This window comes from Entelurus aequoreus, linkage group LG02 (assembly GCF_033978785.1).
Source record: "Entelurus aequoreus isolate RoL-2023_Sb linkage group LG02, RoL_Eaeq_v1.1, whole genome shotgun sequence".
NCBI classification, from domain to species: Eukaryota; Metazoa; Chordata; class Actinopteri; order Syngnathiformes; family Syngnathidae; genus Entelurus; species Entelurus aequoreus.
The window spans coordinates 58,473,672-58,490,478 of NC_084732.1; the positions used below are offsets into that span (position 1 = coordinate 58,473,672).

A 16,807-nucleotide genomic window follows, 5' to 3' on the forward strand; every position below is an offset into this window, starting at 1 on the left:
CTAAAGTAACAGTACTCTTACTTGAGTACAATTTCTGGCTACTCTACCCACCCTTGTTCACTGGTTTTTTATATCACTGGAAAGTGCAGTCTCTAGTTTCTAAACAAATGGAAGTATTTCAAAGCCTTCAGAGTTAGGGTAATTTAAAAATAGGATTGTGAATCCTGTTGGCAGGGACATCTTTGCTCTTTAAAGGTTTTAATACAATTATTTGGAAAAGTTGGGCAGACAGCATTTAAAGAAATCTTTACTATTGGGATATGGGTCCTCATGGCGGAGGTCTGCGCTCTCCGAGTGCTTTTCTTGTTAGTCAATGAACGATATGTCCTTTGTTCTATTTGTGCAAAAAAAATAGAGACATCCATTTAGAAATTCCATCCACTGTTAATTTATTGTTTTGTATTAAACACATGCTTTTAAACATATTATGTAATCATTAAACATGATTAAATGCTTTAATCAGGTGCATTCTAGCATTTGAGTTAAGTTCTTGACTGAAGAATAGAGAGTGAGAGTGACAGTTGCATACACAGCTCCGGACATAATTGCTAATTTGTTCCTTGCAAACAATCATCTTGGCCATCTCATCTGCTGGAACAGAAAAATCACATAGTGTGTTTATTTGTTCTTGCTCAGAGTTCTTTGTTTTTCTGCATGTTCAACTATCTTTTCCTCAACAATGAGGCCCTTTCGGCGGCGGACAGCATTCATGTATTTCAGCGCCTGGTTAGAAGAGTCAGCTTTCTCTCCAAAGTGCAAGTATTCTTCCTCAGTGGTCGGAACCCAGTAAGGATCACTGCTGATCACCTGAGAGAAAGAAATGTGAAGGTGTGTGATGTTATGAAGACAAAAGTGGATGTTAACTGTAAATTTAGTTAATGTCAATTAGGAATGGGTACCAAATTCAGTACTTTTATAGGTACCGATCAAATTACATAGGTACTACTTAGTACATATTCACATAAAATAGAACAGTACCATACTCCGATATCTTTATTGCACATAACTTCAATAAGGGTATCGAAATATTATATGATTATATTTTAGCTTAGATGACTCGGCACTGGCTCCGGCACTTTGCGGGGTAACAAGCACTCAGCATGTAGAGTGGACTATAGGTAATGTTGCAATTTTCCATGCTGAAAAATAAAGCATGCCTGATAAAAATTGCTCAAAAGTACAGAAACGCTGTGCTTTCCAAATACGCTGGTGAGCTTAATGCTAATTTAAATTGGCAATGGCATATAAATGCAACTGATAAGCTTTCACGATTTCAACACCTCCAAATCAAAATGCATATTACAATCAAACAGCTGGTGTGTAATAAGTAAAATATGTGCACTTAGTAGGAATCAACAACAGACAACTGGAACATTCAACCTAATGGCAAAGTTTACATCCTGGCTACAGCAACACACTAGCTTATACACACTACTGTCAAGTTATGTCTTGGAATTACAACTGCATGCAAAGTCTACTATATAATAGTTGCAAATGAGACTTAGAAGTGTAAGAAAACAAGATAAAACAACTGGACAGCACAGTTTTTATATCAGCTCACTGTTAAATGTAACATTTTAAAATAGATTTTAAAATTAAATAATTAGCATTTATTAATACATGAACATGCATAAAAGTACTGGGAATTAGTACCGTATCGGTTCAAATGTGAAAGGTACCCATCCCTTATCACAACACTAGTTGAGCAAATAATCTTGATGTGAAAAAAACCCCACAACTTTAGAAAATGAAATTTAAACAAACATTATTTTTAGGACATTGATGCCCAGTTAACCAGTTAAATCAGTCCAGTTTGGACACTCTCTGTTCAATGCGTGGTGGTTTTGTGTTCAGTGAAATGTCCTGAGGCAGAATGACAGATCCTTTTGTCCTATGTGTAGTTCAACGGCTCACGCTGAGCTACTACTCCTGCTATTCCAATTTAAATTTGTTTAAGATCCCTACATCCATTATTCTCAAAGTTGTGTACAGGGTAAATCTAACAGCTTCTCCTTTTGACTGAAATCTTCAGATTTAGCAGACCCCAACCCCGACCACACTAACTCTGTTGCTACTGGTCAGGGGTTGAGGGTCGCCCCAACCCCCCAACCCTCGCCATCGCTCAAAGTTGCAAAAAGGCACGACCTATTACTAGAAATGGAATTTATGGCGACTTGACAGTCGCCCAAATGCAGCTGAGATAGGCTCCAGCAACCCCCCGCGACCCTGAAAGGGACAAGCGGTAGAAAATTAATGGATGGATGGGCTCTATGAAGGGGGCCGGATCTTGACGATCCGTTCCTTTAAAAGAGCTGTTCAAAAGACTAACTTGTTTTCATCAAGAAAACATCTCATGGCAGTAATAAGATAAATGTCTGGTCAATAAATCAAAATGTATAAATTACACCAATAAAAACACAATAAGAAGTATTTTGAACAAATATTGATAATCTAATTTGGCTTTTCTTTTTATTGTAAACATTCCACAAGATGGTGCCATTTCCCCTTTCTTTGACAGTGACGTCACTATGTAAACTATGCCTTGCATGTCATCACACCGTGGATTGCGCGAAAGTGCATCCAAATCCTACGTTTCCTTTGACTTTTGTTCATTTTGTTTTCTTTTCTAGTTGCTAATATCTCTTTCTAATTCCAAATACAGCAGCTAAAAGGGAGTAGGTTCGGGTGCCAATTAAACTCTTGCGCAAGGTTAACTGCCTGCAGTGGCCTGTCTGGAAGTGCTGCCCTTAAAACCCCAAATTCAGTGATGATTGAATGCTAATCAAGGCAGCAATTAGTACTGACTACAACCTTCTCACAAAGAACTGTTGCACAGACTCAATATATAGGTACTAATTGGACAACCAATTCAAATTCATGGTCCAATTATTCATAAACCAGCACAACATTAAAATACATGATAAAAAAAACACAATTTGCCTACCGAAATATGTGGACATTATAAAAAATATCTCATAGTACAACACAATTAAAAAATACACCCATTTAATCCATTTCATAAACCTGATGGGTAATATATGCAAAACACTCTACACTTGGACATGTCTGATGCATTTTTGCTTGAGGAACATCGATATAAAATGGATGGATGGCTAGATATGTCTGATGGATTACAAAACATTTTTGGAGGCCAGGGAAGTAAAAAGGTAGAAATGGTTCACATACTCTAACAGTCAATGTTTTATCGATTATAATTTATTTTGTAGTGGCGGGCAATCTAAAGCCTGGTGTATAGCTTCGCCTCACGTAATTTGCGCAGGCAACGCCGTCTTCCCCCTTCCCCTGCGGCGCGCAGATATTGCCAGGCAATCTTAATCGGCGCGCACATACTCGGGTGGCGGGCATTCTTTTTTGAGCAGCCAGGTTCCAGACGTCTGTGGTCCTTCACTAAACCTAAGTCATTTTAGTTACCGTATTGTCCGCACTATAAGGCGCACCGGATTATAAGGCGCACCTTCAATTAATGGCCTATTTTAAAACGGTGTTCATATATAGCGGCGCACTGCATTATAAGGCGCACCGCTATGTAAGGCGCATAGAATAGACCAGACCTGGGCATTCTGCGGCCCGCATCCGGCCCTTTGTACGTCCCTGTCCGGCCCGCGTGAGGCCAATCATAAATTACAAAATACATTTTAAAAAGTATCTATCTCGAGTGTGCAATACAAAGGTGCTGCTTTTGTTTTGAAAAGCGTTATTTGTATTACTTCCGTGTGGACGTATGCTCGTGTGCGCAGCGGCAATCACAAATTACAAAATACATTTAAAAAATCATCTATGTCGTGCGTGCAATAGAACTGTGCTGCTTTTATTTTGAAAAGTGTTATTTATGGGCGTATGTCCTGTGAGTGAAGGCGCACAGCGACAAGTGATGCCCGGTTATCCCCGAGACGCTAAAAAGAGAAAAGTTGATGACAAATGGCGTGTTTTAAAAAAGACATGGACTGCCAAGTAAAGGTAAAGCCGTGTGCTTAATTTGTGGTACACATGTTGCTGTGTTTAAAGAATATAGTGTAACGACCTGCTGAAGTTGATGTTGTGTTCTTGAGTTGCGGAAGGAGTGAGGACAGACGTGCGTGTGGAAGGAACGAGATAAGTTGAGCTGTGTTAGTATAGCTTGCTCAATAAAAGTTTAAAGAGAGCGTCAGACTTGGTGTGCACTTCTTTTGGACGCTACAATTGGTGTCAGAAGTAAATCTTTGTGCATCCTGCGCTGCTTAATTGTGTGCTCAGCCTGCTACCTCATCGGGAGGTACGTGCCACAATGTTTCCTGGCGACTTTGTCAATATGGAACGGGAGAGAAATGACATTGAGTGGGGACTTATGGTGCCAGCAGCACTGCAGATGTCTGTGTGAAACCAGGACGTGAGGAGCTCGCCGCAAAGCGAGAGAGAGAGAGAGAGAGAGAGAGAGAGAGAAAGGGAGGAAGGACAGAGGCAGCGTCTACAGGTGCAGCGCACGCTGCTTGGCATGGGGGAATTCCGCCCTCAATGAAGACTCCCAGGTTTGATGGCAAGGCGAACTGGGAGGCATTTCATCCCACTTCTGACTCCCAATTGTAGCGTCCAGAAGAAGTGCACACTAAGTCTGATGCTCTTTTTAAACTTTTATTGAGCAACCTATACTAACACAGCTCAACTTATCTCGTTCTTTCCACACGCACGTCTATCCTCACTCCTCATTTCCGCAACAGCAACGCTTCCTCCTTCTTCGCCAATCACCTTACAGGCGTGCTAAGTTCACAACAAAGAGGATGCAGGATAAAGTGACAGAAATGTAAATTTTTGCATGGTATTACACATCAGGAAGCGCTGTGTAAGAAAGTGTTAAAAATAAAACCATCAAAAGCCATCTGCTTTTGAATAAAGATAAGTTAGGTTAAATGAAAATATTATTATTATTATTATTTATCTTACGGTATGTCAAAAATAATTTGAGCAAAATTTAATTGAAATATTGTCGGTGTGGCCCTCCAGCGGTGCTCGGGTTGCTCATGCGGCCCCCGGTAAAAATTAGTTGCCCACCCCTGGAATAGACGCTACAGTAGAGGCTAGGGTAAAGGCTGGGGTTACGTTATGCATCCATTAGATGGAGCTGCGCTAAAGGGAATGTCAACAAAACAGTCAGATAGGTCAGTCAAACTTTATTAATAGATTACAAACCAGCGTTCTGACAACTCTGTTCACTCCTAAAATGAACGAACAGCTAATTTATTATTTTCCCCGAGGTAAAGTCAGTGACGTGGTGTTTTGTTTATCTTTTAACAACAGCAAGGTATAACATGTAGTGCAACATTTATATCACATAGTGGAGGGGAACTTTTCCTCGATTCAATAAACACGTAAAAAACAGTGATACTGTTATGGTAAATCAAACGTTAGTGCAATCACAATATAGTAACACTCGAAATAGTGCAAAGCAATAACAATATAACAATAACTCAACGTTGCTTAAACGTTAATGTCACACAACACAACACAACACACAAAATAAACATGTAAAGCTCACTTTATTAAGTTATTCCTCATCCACGAATCCCTCGAATTCTTCTTCTTTAGTGTCCGAATTAAACAGTTGGGCGAATACGGCATCCAACATGCCTGCTGCTGCTCTATTCCCGTGTTCTACTGCGTGACTGATCGCCTTGAGTTTAAACTCTGCGTCGTAAGCGTGTCTTAATAGGAGCCATTTTGGGGTCTTTACCAATGTTCCCTCTAATTTTTCATGTGTGTGAGCAAACGCACAAACTCCCTGAGCATTCAGTGGAGCCCATGTGAGCAACATCAGATGTGCACATTGTGGCTACACCAGCAGCACACCTGTCCCAAACCTGACTAAATAACAAGTTTAATCTCCATCCATCCATTTTCTACCGCTTGTCCCTTTCAGGGTCGCGGGGGGTGCTGGAGCCTATCTCAGCTGAATTCGGGCGGAAGGCGGGGTACACCCTGGACAAGTCCCCACCTCATCGCAGGGCCAACACAGATAGACAGACAACATTCTGTTATTATTATAATCAAATGACAGCAGTAATTTCCATGAAGTTATTTTCTAATATAAGTGTTTAGGCCCACTTACAATGACAATAACAAAAAATATTGTTTTTCATGAACTGTGTACTTGTATTGTTTGTCTGGGTGGAGGTCCTGCTTTGGAAATAATTTGTACCCCTTTCAGACATTTCATTTAGTTCCCACTAAAACATTCATGTTGCACAATGAGATGTAAGCAGGGGATCATGTGTACATTCCTGCAACTTCCTGTTTGTAAAAAATATATTTTTATTAGTATTTATTTAATATACTAACAGCATTTCATGATAAATATTTATAAATTAAGATTCCTAATAAATGACACTAGAATAAGCACACATTTGATTGGTAAATCATAGTGTAACGACCTGGAATGACACTTTATTTGTGGTGTTGGAGTTGTTCGACTTTTTGTGTGTCTGTAAACGCATCACTGGCTAAGTGCCATATGTGCATGTGTTGGCGCAAGTGAGAAAGAGCGAGCGGCTGCTGTTGATATAACAAAGTTGCTTTTGGTCTGGTTTGTACTGCAGAAAATGACCAGTTTGCTACATATCATTTTTTTTACTAATGTTTTGGTGATGTGTTTATGGCTGACGATAAAGAATTTTGTTTAGTAAAGTGATCGATGGAATTCATGTCCTCAAAGTGTCTTGACAGACGTTACAATATTTGAACAATGATGACGTAAACTGTTTTCTCTGTCGTGTCCGTGTGTCGAAAATTATTATGCGCTTATTTTTTTATTGATTTTGTGCGTGGCATAGATTTGCCGTGCGCAGAGGTAGCTTGAGCAGTGCGCAATTGCACAGGCACGCACGTTGGTCTTTACATAAACACACAAATGGAAATGAAACGGCACGCCTCGCGCTGTCATATATCCCAGCGTGCACCGTGCGCTTCTTCTTCTACGGTAAGCAGGCGCCTACTTCATTTTCCCCCATAGAAGCGCTTCTTCTACGGTAAGCAGCCGCAGACTTCATTTTCCCCCGTAGAAGAAGAAGCGCTTAGTAGAAGGTCTCGTAGTTGCGAGACCTGTTGTGGCTCAATATTGGTCCGTATACAAACCCCATTTCCATATGAGTTGGGAAATTGTGTTAGATGTAAATATAAACAGAATATAATGATTTGCAAATAATTTTCAACCCATATTCAGTTGAATATGCTACAAAGACAACATATTTGATGTTCAAACTGATAAAAAAATTTTTTTTTGCAAATAATCATTAACTTTAGAATTTGATGCCAGCAACACGTGACAAAGAAGTTGGGAAAGGTGGCAATAAATACTGATAAAGTTGAGGAATGCTCATCAAACACTTATTTGGAACATCCCAAAGGTGAACAGGCAAATTGGGAACAGGTGGGTGCCATGATTGGGTATAAAAGTAGATTCCATGAAATGCTCAGTCATTCACAAACAACGATGGGGCGAGGGTCACCACTTTGTCAAAAAATGCGAGAGCAAATTGTTGAACAGTTTAAGGACAACATTTGTCAACCAGCTATTGCAAGGAATTTAGGGATTTCACCATCTACGGTCAGTAACATCATCAAAGGGTTCAGAGAATCTGGAGAAATCACTGCACGTAAGCAGCTAAGCCCGTGACCTTCGATCCCTCAGGCTGTACTGCATCAACAAGCGACATCAGTGTGTAAAGGATATCACCACATGGGCTCAGGAACACTTCAGAAACCCACTGTCAGTAACTACAGTTGGTCGCTACATCTGTAAGTGCAAGTAAAAACTCTCCTATGCAAGGCGAAAACCGTTTATCAACAACACCCAGAAACGCCGTCGGCTTCGCTGGGCCTGAGATCATCTAAGATGGACTGATACAAAGTGGAAGTGTTCTGTGGTCTGACGAGTCCACATTTCAAATTGTTTTTGGAAACTGTGGACGTCGTGTCCTCCGGACCAAAGAGGAAAAAAATCATCCGGATTGTTATAGGCGCAAAGTTGAAAAGCCAGCATCTGTGATGGTATTGGGGTGTATTAGTGCCCAAAACATGGGTAACTTACACATCTGTGATGGCGCCATTAATGCTGAAAGGTACATACAGGTTTTGGAGCAACATATGTTGCCATCCAAGCAACGTTACCATGGACGCTCTGCTTATTTCAGCAAGACAATGCCAAGCCACATGTTACATCAACGTGGCTTCATAGTAAAAGAGTGCGAGTACTAGACTGGCCTGCCTGTAGTCCAGACCTGTCTCCCATTAAAAATGTGTGGGGCATTATGAAGCCTAAAATACCACAACGGAGACCCCCGGACTGTTGAACAACTTAAGCTGTACATCAAGCAAGAATGGGAAAGAATTCCACCTCAGAAGCTTAAAAAATGTGTCTCCTCAGTTCCCAAAGGTTTACTGAGTGTTGTTAAAAGGAAAGGCCATGTAACACAGTGGTGAACATGCCCTTTCCCAACTACTTTGGCACGTGTTACAGCCATGAAATTCTAAGTTAATTACTATTTGCAAAAAAAAAATTAAGTTTATGAGTTTGAACATCAAATATCTTGTCTTTGTAGTGCATTCAATTGAATATGGGTAGAGAAGGATTTGCAAATCATTGTATTCCGTTTATATTTACATCTAACACAATTTCCCAACTCATATGGAAACGGGGTTTGTATAAGGCAGGGGTCAGCAACCTTTACCACTCAAAGAGCCATTTTGGCAAGTTTCACAAATTAAAGAAAATAATGGGAGCCACAAAAATTTTTTTAAAATGAAAAACACCGCATACAAAGCTTAAATTGCTTTGTGCTATGTTAACCAGGGGTCTCAGACACACGCACCGGCACGCACCTTAATATGGAAATTTGATGTTAGTGCGGCCTGCAAGTTTTGAATGAATGGCGCTTGATAGCGTCATACTTGCCAACCCTCTCATTATTTCCGGGAGACTCCCGAATATCAGGGCGTGATGGCACTGCTTTTGGCGCCCTCTACAGCCTGCCCAAACAGTGTAGCTGCTCGACCACATGTAGAATGCAGCTTCAGCTTGCTCACGTAAGTGACAGCAAGGCGTACTAGTTCAACAGCCACACAGCTTACACTGATGGTAGCCGTATAAAACAACTTTAACACTGTTACGTTACAAATATGCGCCACACTTTGAACCCACACCCATGCAGCCCTAACTCTTCCGCTCAACCGACGCGGGGGGGGGTATAATCTGCATGAGATTCTGGGTATTGGTTGTGTTGTGTTTATGTTGTGTTACGGTGCGGATGTTCTCCAGAAATGTGTTTTTCATTCTTTTTTGGTGTGGGTTCACAGTGTGGCGCATATTTGTAACGTAACAGTGTTAAAGTTGTTTTATACGGCTACCGTCAGTGTAAACTGTGTGGCTGATGACTAAGTATGCCTTGCTGTCTCCTACGTGTGCAAGTAAAAACTACATACAACATTTGGCCGGGCTGGCACGCTGTTTGTAAATGCTATAGAGGACAATTACTGCAGTGCAATTAGGGCACGCCCTTAATTTAGTAATTAGAGTGAAAATAGGATTATATTTGCCCTGGGAGTTTTCTAGGAGAGGCACTGAGATCCATAAGTCTCCTGGGAAAATCGGGGGGGTCGGCAAGTATGCAGCTGAGCCGCATCAGAGTGGTCAAAGAGCCGCATGCGGCTCCGGAGCCGCGGGTTGCCGACCCCTGGTATAAGGCGCACCGGATTATAAGGCGCACTGTCAGCTTTTGAGAAAATTGGAGGTTCTTAGGTGCGCCTTATAGTGCGGAAAATACGGTATATATTTTTTTTACACAAGCTTGTTTACATTTTTTGCCTGTCAACACAAGAACAGACGCATTCATCTGTTTTGAACGTTATGTCAGTCCCACCATCTTTAGCTATTCCATTGTGATTCTAGTGCCAGCAACGTAAAGAGCAGATTTGAATGACGACCTTATCTGTTAAAATTCAAATAAAAAGAAGTGTCTTTTTGTGTCATTCTCACCATTTCCAGGCCCTAAATGGCTGTCAAACTGTACCAAGTTGTTGGAATACCTCCTCAGACTTCTTCTGTCCAGCTGAGATGCATGATTTACGATGTACAATCTACAATAAACTTCCAGGCAGAAAGGAAGTCAGTAAGCAGCAGACCACTCGATGATGTAAAACATAGGGACACACAATAGTGATCACAGTACCACTATAAACAGTTAGTCTTGGTTCCATCCATCCATTTTCTACCGCTTATTCCCTTCGGGGTCGCGGGGGCGCTGGAGCCTATCTCAGCTACAATCGGGCGGAAGGCGGGGTACACCCTGGACAAGTCGCCACCTCATCGCAGGGCCAACACAGATAGACAGACAACATTCACACTCACATTCGTCTTGGTTAGCGCTTATAATTACAATAATACTAATACTTGGTTAATATTCAAGCCACGAAATGTAAGTGGAGGATTGTTGGCGGTTTTTAAATTGTTATCTATTGGATTTTATGGGCGAAAAAGAGGACCTCCCATCGGCTCTTTTATTTACGTTTATTTAAAATGCATTAAAATCCATCCGTCGTCATGTCTTTCATATTGATTGTGAACGACAGACAAAATTCCCAAAAAAGTGCAGTTTCCCTTTAATACACGAGGCATCTTATTCCACTGGGAAGCATAGCACATGTTCTTGTTCCTGGTACTACTATGTTTCCATTAGTCTGTTGTTTAGTGGAGTGTCTGTGTCTGTTACAAATATATGATATTTTAGAGTGTAAGATTTTTGGCCTTGTAGTATGAGTAATAAAAAAAATACCAGCAGGTTTTTTAGTAAGCGCTTATCAACATATAATCAGGATCGATTGTGGTGCTGTCAATACTAGTTCAAAGTGGCACTTCAATGCCAATCGTCCGGCCCTATTTTGCATAAGTTGGGCTTTCGAATATCTTTGGAACGCATGACCAAATCACATCAGAGCAATAATCAAGATGAGACACAATGACTGTAAAACTTGTTTGTTGAAAAATCAGTCATAAAATAGGCACATCTTCTAATAACAGAAACAGTCATGCCAATTATAGACACAATCCATCCATCCATTTTCTACCGCTTGTCCCTTTCGGGGTCGTGGGGGGGTGCTGGAGCCTATCTCAGCTGCATTCGGGCGGAAGGCGGGGTACACCCTGGACAAGTTGCCACCTCATCGCAGGGCCAACACAGATAGACATACAACATATACACTCACATTCACACACTAGGGCCAATTTAGTGCTGCCAATCAACCTATCCCCAGGTGCATGTCTTTGGAGGTGGGAGGAAGCCGGAGTTGTTTATATATCAACACCAACTCAATTGATAATTTATGGTTAACCCTAGCAGCTCAGTTTCATGCACTTGCTTCAAAGAAATACCTTTTTAAGTAAGTGACGGAGGCTGTACATTTTTTAAATGTATGTTTAAGGCCCAGAATGATGCATTTTGTTTTACTATTATTTAGAACACGCCCATTACTGTCAACAAAACTGGATACACAGTCCAGTTCACTTTGCAGCACATTGTAGTAAACTGTATTTGTAATTTACGCCAACTGTTGCAAGTTGTCCGACGTACTGTAATAGCTCAATGCTTTGATATTATTTGTCAACAATTGTCTTACAAGAAGATTCACTCCATAATTGGTGGTGGTAACTATGGTAAACTAATATGGTAGCTACAGCTGCTCCTGGGGTAGACTGACTGTTTTTTGGGTGCCACTCCTGAAAAATAAGTCTGGACACGCCACTCACTTCCTGCGTGAGTGCGTGCGCATGATAGCGTTCACATTATTACAGCCTTCTGAGATGACTCAAGACTCTGTGAAGTTATTTCTCCTTCAATAAATAAAACCAATAAAGCTCATTTTGATTTTGAAAAACAATAGAATGGGAAATGACAAAGTATGTTGTTGTTCCTGATATACGTTGCTGCATATATCAGGAGCTATATTAGGAGCCTTTGTTTGCTTACTTACTACTAAAGGGGGCGTTGTCTAAAATGTTAATTCTCTCATTTTATGACAAAATTCTTCTTTGATTGCAATGAAAGACATATATTGATTAATCATAAGATTTTCGGTTTTAAATAAAGCCAATAACGATTTTTTTTGTGGTCCCCTTTATTTTAAAAAGTATCGATAAGGTACCACAATATTGGTATCGGGACAACCCTGGTTCAGCGGCTTGGCTCAATTCTGTTCCTTTAGTAGAAAAGTTACATTTGACCACAGAGTGCACAACTCCTCTTTGCATCAGTTGGTGACGTATCTGCGCTGCTAACTTGTCTACATGCAAGAGGATCCCCTGCTGACCTCACTGTGGTCTGGACTCTCACATTATAAACCATATCCACTCTGCATCACATGGGGGGGTGGGTGTTGGGGTGGGGAACGCCCACATCTACAGTCCCTTCCAAGGTTTCCCATTGTTCGCATTGGGGTGAGTTCTTTCTTGCCCTGATGTAGGATCAGATCCAAGGATTGTGCAGCCATACATATTTGATTGATTGATTGACTGACAATGTTGTTCCTGAATTCTGTTATTGCTTTGTGTTTTCTATCTCTATCTTATCTTCTATCCATCCATAGTGAGCTGTATGTAGATTGACCTGTAAACGGTAATCAGCTTTTTCTTCACCATGACTGTCCAGTAAGGGTGTAACGGTACGTGTATTTGTATTGAACCGTTTCGGTACGGGGGGTTCGGTTCGGAACGGAGGTGCACCGAACGAGTTTCCACACGGACATATTAAGTAGCGCACCGCACGTTGTGTAAACAATGCACACCGAGGCACAACACACGGCATGCTAGCAATGACCAGGCTACTACAAAATGCAAAAAGCCAGAGCTGGAAGACCCTCTTGCCTCGTAAAGATCTCCCGTTAGGGAACATTTCGGCTTTGCGGTGCAATACAACAATGGATAACATCGCTTCAACAAAGATAAAGACGAGCGTCGTGCAAACACCGCATTCAAGCACCCTCTCTTCGGCGAGTCAGGCAGGGTTAAAGCAATAACAAATGCCGTTGGTGTTTTTATAGCAGCAGATTTAAGACCATATTGCATTAAAAACTAGATTTTGACCAACTTCTATGGTGGAAGAACAATGAGCCCATATATCCTCTTACTGCCAAGTTAACCAGGCACTACCTCGCCATACCTGCTACCTCCGTGCCCAGTGAAAGGGTATTTTCCACAGCTGGAGACATTTTAACTGCAAGCAGGTCTGCTCTTTCTGCAGACAATGTGGATAAACTGATTTTTCTGGCAAAAAACATGAAAATTGAGTGAAAGTCACCAGAGTTAAAGGCTGGGGGGGGGGGAAGAAAAGTTAATCTGAGGCTGAGTTGACTTGAAACGGTTTAATGTTGCACTTTTTGTATGTAGAAGAAAAGTTTTGTCATTTTATTTATTCTGAGCAACAACTTGAAGCAGTTTAATGTTGCACTTTATATGTGGAAATGTTATTGTTATGCTTAGCATTCATGCCTGCCTGCTGTTGCACTGATCAGCCTAGTGGTGGCTCACATCCATCACACACAGAGCTATTTTAAAGCAATGTTAAAAGGATAAAGCCACTGTTTACAAATTTTGGTAAATAAATAACCAGAAAATGTATATTTTGTTGTTTTCTTACTGTACCGAAAATGAACCGAACCGTGACCTCTAAACCGAGGTACGTACCAAACCGATATTTTTGTGTACCGTTACACCCTTACTGTCCAGTACAGTGACCATATTACTGTACAAGCTGCAACTATCTGAATGTCAATCTAATGCTTGCACTTTGAGTCACTCGTTAACAAGATCCCAGGATACTTCACCTGGGGCAGACCTCATTCGCAACCTGAATGGTGCAACCGGGAACCATGATTTCAGATTTGGATATATATCCTTTTTAAATGAAACCAGACCAAGCACCAGCCGGTAATGTTGCTGCTGGTCCTCTTTGCCTGTCAATATACATGTTCACCAACGAGTTTCCAACTGGTGTTTAAGTTAACGCTGATGCATCTACCCCTGCGTCTGCCCAATGTGGTGTTTTTTTAAATGTTCTTCCTGTTCTGCTCTGTTGAGTGGCCTTCCAAATAAATACAATAAATCACAGCTTAGTTCGGACACAATAAGTCACACATCACTCACACTGCAAACAAAAACAGTATATGAAATATAGCCAAGCAGGTTAATTACCTCCCAGTGACTGAAGACCAGCTGTGGACTGGCCAGTCCACTGGTCCTCTTGCGAATTTCGTCTGCAAAACCAAAACTCTCTGCGACAGGAAGCACAGCCTTGATGATGAACATGTCTGTCCCTTCCTTCATTTCTTCGTGGAGGACGCGTCCCTCTCGTTTTCCGAGAACACCATACACTCGGCCTGTAAGATGAATGCATCTGTGTCTACAATTAGTGAATACGCGCTATGCGCATCTTGGTAGCTAAGATTTAAGCTACTCGAGTATTTATCGAGTTGAAGCTAATTCTTAGCAATATTGGCATGGCATGAGTCTTGATTAACAACAACAACTTACCCAGAACGTCAGCAGTGGCCATGATTTCACAGGTATACGTAGCAGCCATAAGTCGCTGGGGTTGAGCCTGGAAAGCTTGGCGGCACGCCTCCTTCATGGCAGCTATCAGCTGGCCTGACACAGGCCCATAGCAGTCTGTGGAGATTGCCTCTTGACGGTGCTTGTCTTGACTCGGCGCAGATGCATTAGTATTCTCTGGTACTTTGCTAGCCTCCAAAGCCTTTAAGGATGTGGCATTTTCTTCTGAGGAGTTTTGCTGATGTGGCAAGTTTGAAGACTGGATATCCCATCTCTCAATGGAGAAGCACACACCCATCAAGGGTTCTTCGCACATCGGCCCTGACAGAGTTGCGAGCTGAAAGCCACTAACGATACTGTTATCCAAATCTCGTGGAAGCCGTGCCTCAGCTTCCCCAGATTTCTCTTCCCTGCACAAACACTGCCACAGAGATGGCCGTTGATAGCCCTCCACATTATTCAGCAGAATGTTTGGGCCACACCTTAAAGCGACAAGAGAATTACATTTTAAAAAGTCACAACCAACAAAACTACTCAATATATGTTTTGAATTCAGGGGTCTCTTGATTTTCGCATAGCTAATTTTTTGTATGGTTTGCCTTTTGACATCATTTTTTATGAATTATTAGTGAAGTTTTCGTATACCCTCTCTATTATCATACGGGCAAACCTTGTGCGTACCAAACTAGTACGTTGACTGCGTATCATTTTGTGGAATGGAGTGTCCAGACAAAAAATCCCTCGTGTTGGTGACTTAGTCTCTGTGACTTTGATTTTGTTGACAAATAATTTTCTATTTTCCACTAACTAAAATAGACAATGACTATTTAAAACAAGCACATGTTGACTAAAATAAATCATCTATGGCCCCACTATGGACTGGATGCTCACATTATTAGGGACTATATAAGTAAACTTTGATCGATTGATCGATTGATTGATTGAACTGACAGTTAAGTCAACAAATAAAAACGAGACTAAAATGTTGACAGAAACAAAATCTAATAGTTTTTAGTTTCATCCTGTACATAGGTGTGACAAGTTCTGAATATATTAAATCACAGCTTTTCAGGAGTGTATGAAAGGTGAGACTCCCGTCTCACAAATTATTATTATTCAATCGATTACTTTTCTTTGTGAGATAGCGAAGTTGGAATTTTCACCACCAAAACAATACTGTATGCTTTGTTTCACATCATAATGTGTACATTCAGGAGAAAGAGAATAAAACACATTTTACTTTTGACACACTAAAAAATTCCTGAAACATATTTATTGACATTGACATATGGAACATAAAATTACTAACTACATATAATGAACAAAAATATAAACGCAACACTTTTGCTCTCAAAGATCTGAAACTTTTACTATACACACAAAAGACCTAATCCTCTCAAATATTGTTCACTAATCTACAAAAACCCAAAACCAGTGAAGTTGGCACGTTGTGTAAATTGTAAATAAAAACAGTATATAATGATTTGAAAATCCTTTTCAACATATATTCAATTGAATACATTGCAAAGACAATATACTTAACGTTCGAACAGGTAAATGTTATTTTTTGAAAATATTAGCTCATTTGGAATTTGATATTCAAAAAAGCTGGCGCAAGTGGCAAAAGAGACTGAGAAAGTTGAGGAATGCTCATCAAACACTTATTTGGAAAATCTCAAAGGTGAACAGGCTAATTGGGAACAGGTTGGTGCCATGATTGGGTATAAAAGCAGCTTCCATGAAATGCTCAGTCATTCACAAACAAGGATGGGGCGAGGGTCACCACTTAGTGAACAAATAGTCGAACGGTTTCTCAACGAGCTATTGCAAGGAATTTAGGGATTTCACCATCTAAGGTCTGTAATATCATCAAAAGGTTTAGAAAATCTGGAGATATCACTGCACGTAACATTGAATGCCCGTGACCTTGGATCCCTCAGGCAGTACTGCATCACAAACCGACATCAGTACGTTACGGTCCGTAATATCATCAAAGGGTTCAGAGAATCTGGAGAAATCACTGCACGTAAGCAGCTAAGCCTGTGACCTTCGATCCCTCTGGCTGTACTGCATCAACAAGCTACATCAGTGTGTAAAGGGTATCACCATATGGGCTCAGGAACACTTCAAAAAAACACTGTCAGTAATTACAGTGTGTCGCTACATCTGTAAGTGCAAGTTAAAACTCTGCTATGCAAAGCGAAAGCCATTTATCAACAACAC

General features: G+C 40.9%; 1 protein-coding gene across 1 annotated transcript in view; it reads right to left on the reverse strand.

The window, feature by feature from the left end:
- Positions 1 to 373: 373 nt before the first annotated feature.
- efl1 (elongation factor like GTPase 1) overlaps positions 374 to 16,807 on the reverse strand; it is a 125,269-nt gene continuing 108,835 nt past the window's right edge. Inside the window, exons 20-22 of the mRNA XM_062030057.1 lie at positions 14,567 to 15,066; positions 14,228 to 14,412; positions 374 to 807 (exon numbers count right to left, since the gene is read on the reverse strand). Of these exons, the coding sequence (XP_061886041.1) occupies positions 619 to 807; positions 14,228 to 14,412; positions 14,567 to 15,066 (874 nt within the window). The 3' untranslated portion in view covers positions 374 to 618. The remainder of the gene's footprint in view (positions 808 to 14,227; positions 14,413 to 14,566; positions 15,067 to 16,807) is intronic.